General features: G+C 26.5%; 2 protein-coding genes across 3 annotated transcripts; one reads left to right on the forward strand and one right to left on the reverse strand.

The window, feature by feature from the left end:
• Positions 1–352: 352 nt before the first annotated feature.
• Positions 353–3,337, forward strand: LOC100161347 (UPF0510 protein INM02-like). 2 transcript variants are annotated; one of them, NM_001162008.2, is made up of 6 exons: positions 401–597; positions 799–879; positions 945–1,103; positions 1,171–1,439; positions 1,512–1,608; positions 3,078–3,336. In NM_001162008.2, the coding sequence occupies exons 2-6, from the start codon at positions 820–822 to the stop codon at positions 3,147–3,149; spliced, it is 657 nt and encodes a 218-aa protein (NP_001155480.1). In that variant the 5' UTR covers positions 401–597; positions 799–819; the 3' UTR covers positions 3,150–3,336. The 2 variants fall into 2 exon arrangements, with proteins under 2 accessions (XP_029341890.1, NP_001155480.1); XM_029486030.1 differs by having other exon boundaries at positions 353–597; positions 1,171–1,608; positions 3,078–3,337.
• Positions 3,161–6,605, reverse strand: LOC100159298 (N-acetylglucosamine-6-phosphate deacetylase). Its single transcript, XM_001944543.4, has 5 exons — positions 6,339–6,605; positions 4,748–4,878; positions 3,996–4,343; positions 3,624–3,942; positions 3,161–3,559 (listed from the first exon to the last, which is right to left on the reverse strand). Exons 1-5 carry the CDS (start codon positions 6,532–6,534, stop codon positions 3,348–3,350), a joined length of 1,206 nt encoding a protein of 401 aa, XP_001944578.1. The 5' UTR covers positions 6,535–6,605; the 3' UTR covers positions 3,161–3,347.
• Between the last annotated feature and the right edge of the window lie 520 nt (positions 6,606–7,125).

Genomic DNA, 7,125 nt, shown 5'->3' on the forward strand with positions numbered 1-7,125 from the left:
TACGATAATGTTACCGTATTTATACGGTTGGTAGTGTGGTATGATGGTTTTTTTTTTTTTTTTACCATACGATAATAATAATAATAATGGTTTTTTGTCGGGTGGCATTTTGTCGGATTTTGGTGATGGTGTTTTGTCGAATGGTTTTTTGTCGTTATCACGTGGCCTTATGTCGGGTGGTTATTTGTCGGGTGGCTTTTTGGCGTGCTTCCTTATGTGGCCCGTCCGCCCATAAACCTTATAGTACAAGGTCTATGCGTCCGCCACACACCTTGTCCGCTATCAAATACTGTAAATAATAGCCGCTATCATACATCATAATCTGGTATAGATAATAAATATTTATTTATTATCTATGGGTATAAGGCACGGACTAGTCATAGTTAATCCATGACAAAATAGATCTATTTTGTCATGAGTTAATCATAGTCCGTAGTATAAGGCAAGATATGTATAACTATTAAGAATTTAAGATTTTTGATGTTTCAATTGGAAACCTATTAGAATATCTGACTATGTTTATGATGGTAAATTGGAAACTTCAGTGACATCTTTAATTCTTATAGGTCCACCTTAAGTAATAGTGATTACTGACTAGTGAGTAATCTACTAATATAAATATAATATATAAATTATTGTGTTTTGAATCTAAGTTTGTTAATTGTATTCTGTCGACATATTATTAATAATATTAGATATTATACTTTCTGTGTCAACTACAAAGTATCTGTTCCTGATACAAATCACATGTTTTTTTTTATTCTAATCTATTATGTAAATTGTTTTTTTATTTTAAAGGATTAAACAAAAAACGTCAACATGATGCATTATAAACTTATATGCTTATTTTGTTCCGTGTTAAGTGGTATTTACTGTTCTGTAAGTAAAATTAATTGAAAATAAACTGAGACTAATAACTGTAATAAGTCAATTTATTTTTCCAGGATACAAGTTATGATTCAATATCTGATGTTTATTTAGAACATGAATTGATCCCCAATGCTGGTTTCACTAAACGCAGCTCTATTCTTGTCAATTTGGAGTCTAGGAACGATGTTGTATCTACTACTAGTATTAATGATTCAGACATACAATTATTAAAAGTAAACATTTAATAAAATTCAATTAACTGTTTTGTTTTAATCAATTATTATATATGTATGTTTATAGCAATTAGCATCTAAAAATGAACTATACAGATTAAAAGTCACTGTTAGAACATTGTCTGGCAAAGAAACACGTTTTCTCACTTTTACTAGGGCATGCCTTATAGTTGGATCTAAATTAAATGATATTTTAACACTACATTTGGATCACTTAGACTCTCCATTTGCGGTTAACTTAGCTACTACGTCTAACAACTGCAACAGTTTTAACGAATTGGACACAAGTAACTTCACAACTACAGTATTTTTCAGAAGACCAGAAAGCAGTCCAGTGTTCGTTTTTGATTTTTTTTACTCTCAAATATTCAATTATTTATATGGAACAACATTTTTGGTTATTTGTAGACCCGATACCGCAACTTATATTCAGAAGATGGAACGTGAGCGTGACGCCAGGGAAAAAGGAAAATCAAGCAATAACAAATCAATGCTCGGAAAATATGTAAGTAAAAATCAATGTTTGGCAAGTTCCTTATAAAAAAGAATTCTTTCCGTTCCTACTTCTTTTTTTTAAAAAAGGAACTCGTTCTGTTCCTTATTCCAAATAAAATAAAAATGTTTATATAATCATTAATTTTTTTTTTCGTATTATGCATACTTCTCTAATTTTTATTTATAATATATAACCACAAGTAGGTAAATATTTTATATGTTTATGCAATATATTATTATATATTTTAAGATTTTCTTCAAAATTAAATTGTTGGCGAACGTATGTGGATTGTCTTATTGTTGATACTCGATAACAATCACTAATTACTAATTAGGAATATACATTATACACATTTAAAAAAATATATCTTAATTTCAATTTTTACATACTTATCTGTGTAAATTATTGAAACTAGAAAGGAACGAACAATTTTGTTATTTTTCCTTTAAAAAAAGAACTAGTTCATTTTCTTATTCTTTTTTTATAAAAAGGAATTCGTTCATCGTGTCGTTCTTTAAAAAGGAATTTGTTCCAGGAATCCGTTCCTTTTGGAACTCAATCCTTCCAAACACTGGTAAAAATATATTTAAAATTAATAAGCGCACTAAAACAAATTTATTTCACAGGCCATCTTTTGTTCTACTTTGATGGCCTATGTTGATTAGTATATCACATATATTTATTTTTCTAGTTATTTACAAAATACATATTGTGCTCACATCTATACAATTGGTCCATGTATTTTTCAAAACAAAAAATAATTTCCAAGCACTTTCAATTTAGTTAAATAACAATTCAATGTTTTATTGTTAAAAAAAAACAGATATTAATAATTCTTATGTACTTTTGACATTGATAAAATCTTACAAATTATTATTGAATATTATATATATTTTTTACTAATTAATCATTTGGGAAAATTAAGATTTTTATGGATAACTAGCTGCCCGATCTTCCTCCGGAAGAAATTATTTTTTTATAATTTAATTTAAAAACATATGACTATTTTTTGGCTATACAAATAATATAATATAATTACATATTGTAGTTATTGTTATTGCTAATTTCTGAAAATTATATATTCTACATTTTGGATTCAACCACTGGAGTGGTAAATTTTATTATTTTTATTATAGAATAGAGATAAGGTAGAAAAAAATATAACAATAAATTATTTGTTCAATTAATAATATATATTTGAAATGGAAAAATGCAAGTGCAAGCAAATAAATAAATAATTAATAATAATAATAATAAATAAACAAGCAAACCGGTTTCCTTCGTCTTCAAAATCAAGTTAGATTCTTATATATATATAGATAACAATTTATTTTATAATTTGTATAAATTATGTTAAATAATCTATTTACAATTGATAAAACAATTTATATATAGTATGGTTTGTTGAGTTTTAAATTACCTAATAATAGTTAAGATTTTATCTAAACATAAACTCACTAATAAATATATTATTTCAGTGGATGTATATATTACCATTAGTCATATTTATGATGATTGCTGGTGCATCAAATCCAGAAGCAAGACAGTAAATCGAAAAAAGTACTTCAAAGTTGTATTTATTTTATTTTGTTCTTTCATCAATTAATGGGACTATCCCGTTAGTGTCTTTTTATTCAATAATTTAAGTTTCATTATATGTACATTAAGTGATATTATTGATTAAATTACAATATTTGGTTTAAAAATTAATAAATTGTCAAGTATAATAACTAAAAAGTAATAAATATTTATGTAGTTTTTTTCACAATATAACCAGCTCCACTATTATGTTCAAACACACACTGTCCATTGATCCAAGTTGATTGAACATTTAATTTAGGTCCCAAAAATACAAAATCAGCATCAGCTCCATAGTTAAGTGTGCCTTTAAATTGTTGTATCCCTAAAACTTGAGCTGGATGTAAAGTTACTGTCTCAATTGCTTCAGCAACACTACAATCTTTAAAGATATTTTTTCTTAATATACAATTATACCAAATATTATACTCACGGGTTAAACTTACTTGTTGCTTCAATAAAATATCTCATACATTCATCTAAAGAAGTCACACTACCACATAATGTATTTGTGTTTGCTATGTATGCTTTTGAATTCTTTACTTCTATCTGCTCATCACCCAAATGATGAATTCCATCGGGTAGCCCAATAGCTGACAATGCATCTGTTACCAACACAAGTCCTTCTGGGTTGACTTTATGGGCAATTTTTAATGCTGCTGGATGTGTATGAGTACCATCAGCTATAATACCAAAAAATAATGGCTTCTCAACGGTAGGTGGACATGCTATGAGTCCAATCAACCCTGGATCTCTATGATGAAACTATAAACATAATTTGTTCAAACAGTTGTTGTTGTGTAATAAAGTATACCTACAGAAAGCATTGCATTAAATAAATGTGTAATAAATGTAGCGCCATTTTTTACTGCTTGTATACTAGTTTCCATATTTGATGATGTGTGTCCTAATGATACTACAATTCCGTTATTAGATAATAGTTTGATTACCTCCATTGAACCATTAAGTTCAGGAGCTAGAGTAACTATTTGTATATTATCCAAGCTACCATAAGTATCTATCAAGTTAGAATTTTCTAAGGTTTTTATATTAGAAAGACTATGTGCCCCATGTTTTAGACCACTAATGAATGGACCTTCAACGTGCGCCCCTAAAACTGCAGCTCCTTGTTCATCACCACGACAACGTTTGAACTTAGGTAATATCTGAAAATAAAATATATTTTTAAATGTACTGTTAGTTACTATTTATAGTTTAATATTAATACAGTAAAACTTCCGTTAACGGTCACCTCTATGTAACGGTCAATTTTTTTGGTCCCGTCAAGTGTATCCTAGTGTTATTCTACCTCTTTAGGACGGGCACCTCTAAATAGCGGTCATTATTTAAAGTCCCTTCGGTGACCGTTATATGGAAGTTTTACTGTATAATAAAAACATTACAAAAATATATTATTTTCTATGTTATTATTATGTTAATATTGAGATCTACCAGTGAAATAGTTTTGAATTTTCATAAAAAATTGTTTTATACTGTATTAACAATAACAACCAAAAAAACTCATAGTAGGTACCTAAATAATATAAAAATATTTTAATACTATACTTGCTTCATGGTAATTTGAACTGGTTGTTGAGACTATAGTAGGACAAAATCCAGTAACACCGTATTTTAATAATCCTTTTCTAACTATATCAAGCCCATCTCCATTATGGTAAGTAAAATCAACTCCAAAAGCTCCTATACATAAATTACATTTTGATACTTAAATGCCAGGTTGCATAAACAATCACCAAACATTTAATGAATCAACAGTGAGTTAATGGTTCTTTACACATAATTTGGTTGATAAATCCATTACATTTTAGTGAATTGAATTAATCAATTTACTATGCGGCCAGACATAAAACTTTCTTTTTTATTCAGTTTATCTGTTTTAAATGTTTTAGTATATTACTTAACTACTTAAGCAATCTACATAAATAGGCAAATTGCTGACTGTGGTAACGTAAATGATGATGTAACTATTTAAAAATATTCTATATATTATATTAATTATTCACAAAAGATTGCTCTCATGTAATTTACTATTTAGTCATTTAGAAAATCATTGAAGATTTAATCCTGTGATAGATGCATGAACTCGCATAGAAAATTTTTGTTTTGTAATATGCAATAAAAATTCAATGTTCTCGGGATGGGTCCATACAATTTTCACTATGATTTATAAATTTATCCAAGTTGATTCAAACTTGAGTAGTTCAATATCATCTCACATAATTATGGGTAAAAAGGTATTTTAATCTAATTTTTTTGAAAACTAAAATATCATATTTCTATTCTCATTGCACCTCAAACATAAGCCAAAAACATTATTGTTTTTCAGTGTGTGTGATATTTTACAGTTAGCAGTTTAGCTCAGCAAATTGTGGATCATAAACATCTAAAATCATGGTAGAGCTTTTACAAAACCAGTAACTACTTGTAGAATGTAGATTGCTACAGCGTTATCAAATATTGCATGAATAACATAGCTGTTACATTTATTATAAAATACAAAATTAACATTATATTGAATAAATTATATATATAAATAGAAAATTAGGTGAAAGGTTTAGCTGAATTTATTTTAACATTTTATAAAGAAGGTATAATTAATTTAAATTCATTGCGATATTTAGCTATAGATGACAATCTAATATGACTTTTAGTTTTATAAAATATATAAATACTGTGAATTATCATTTATATTATTCAATAAAATATAAATGTGCAAGAATACTATAAGATATTGATTATTAAGATTCTACATAAACATAACAAACCAAGTCTTATCTGTTTATGTTTTGTTAATAGATAAATGGTCGTTCTCTGATTAACACAGCTTAATATAATGTATTATGTAAATTTATAGTTGAATAGTATTATATTATGTTAACAGCATATAATCTATGGTAACAAGGTCAAAAAGATAATATAATTTATATTTTATTAAAAAAAAACGAAATGGATAACTTTCATTATTAAAAAATTGTTTTTAAATAAACATTGATTGTAACCACCAACTTTTCTTTAACTTTGAGTGCACTATGGAAAAATGTTGGTTAGAAAATAGCAAATTAAGGAATAAAAATGACATGAATATAGTTAATCAAGCAATGTTAGGTGTATAATAAAACATTATATAACTTTATACTGACCGTTGATTTGCAAATCTATAAATCCAGGAGTTATTAAAGATCCTAGGCAATCAATTTCAATGTCTGGAATTTTTTTATTGTCATAAAATATAATTTCAGGATTTTCTATTCGACCATCCACGACCCATAGGTCGTGTGCAAGAATTTGTCCATCTTTTAAAATGTTGCAGTTAAAATATTTAGTAACAATATTCATAGCTGTTGGATCACTTATATAGACACAACTATAACTGCAGCTAATTGAAAGATAACTGAACAGTATTTTTAATTTAATTTACCACGTGCCATATGACTTATTAGGAATCAACAAGGTCATAACTCATTATATATTTTGTTACATGTAATTGTTATCATTGTTTTCATATATAATAATCTGTTTATGTACAGTAAACAATTTGTTTTATTGCAACTTAAAATAGTACATAATAATAATATAGAATAGATATAAATAATTCGGTAAATAAAACAATTTCCTTAGTTCTTAAAAATAAAAGAAAAAAAATAACAAAAATATCACCTAATATTTTTTAGCGATTCAGTCTTCTTAAATATTTACAACAAAATTAAATATTTAATATATAATAATTATGATAAATATGTTTATGACAAGGAAGAATTTTTTCTAAACATTTTTACATTTACAAAATAAATAAATAAGATTTGTAAAACAAGAGCAGATATCTTGTCACAATTAGTGAAAAACATTTGTTTCTTGGTCCTAATATTAAATAAACTATTTAAATAAAATTAATTTTTAAATTCAGCATTTATATCATGTAACTTATTT

This window comes from Acyrthosiphon pisum, chromosome A1 (genome assembly GCF_005508785.2).
Source record: "Acyrthosiphon pisum isolate AL4f chromosome A1, pea_aphid_22Mar2018_4r6ur, whole genome shotgun sequence".
Classification (NCBI taxonomy): Eukaryota; Metazoa; Arthropoda; class Insecta; order Hemiptera; family Aphididae; genus Acyrthosiphon; species Acyrthosiphon pisum.

Coding starts and splice junctions, on each gene's coding strand:
- LOC100161347 (XM_029486030.1), top strand. CDS start 820: ATGATGCATTATAAACTTATATGCTTATTTTGTTCCGTGTTAAGTGGT. Junction 1,104..1,170: donor CAGACATACAATTATTAAAA/GTAAACATTTAA, acceptor GTATGTTTATAG/CAATTAGCATCTAAAAATGA. Junction 1,609..3,077: donor AATCAATGCTCGGAAAATAT/GTAAGTAAAAAT, acceptor ATATTATTTCAG/TGGATGTATATATTACCATT.
- LOC100159298 (XM_001944543.4), bottom strand. CDS start 6,534: ATGAATATTGTTACTAAATATTTTAACTGCAACATTTTAAAAGATGGA. Junction 4,879..6,338: donor TATAGATTTGCAAATCAACG/GTCAGTATAAAG, acceptor ATTTATGTATAG/GAGCTTTTGGAGTTGATTTT. Junction 3,943..3,995: donor TATTTAATGCAATGCTTTCT/GTAGGTATACTT, acceptor TTATGTTTATAG/TTTCATCATAGAGATCCAGG.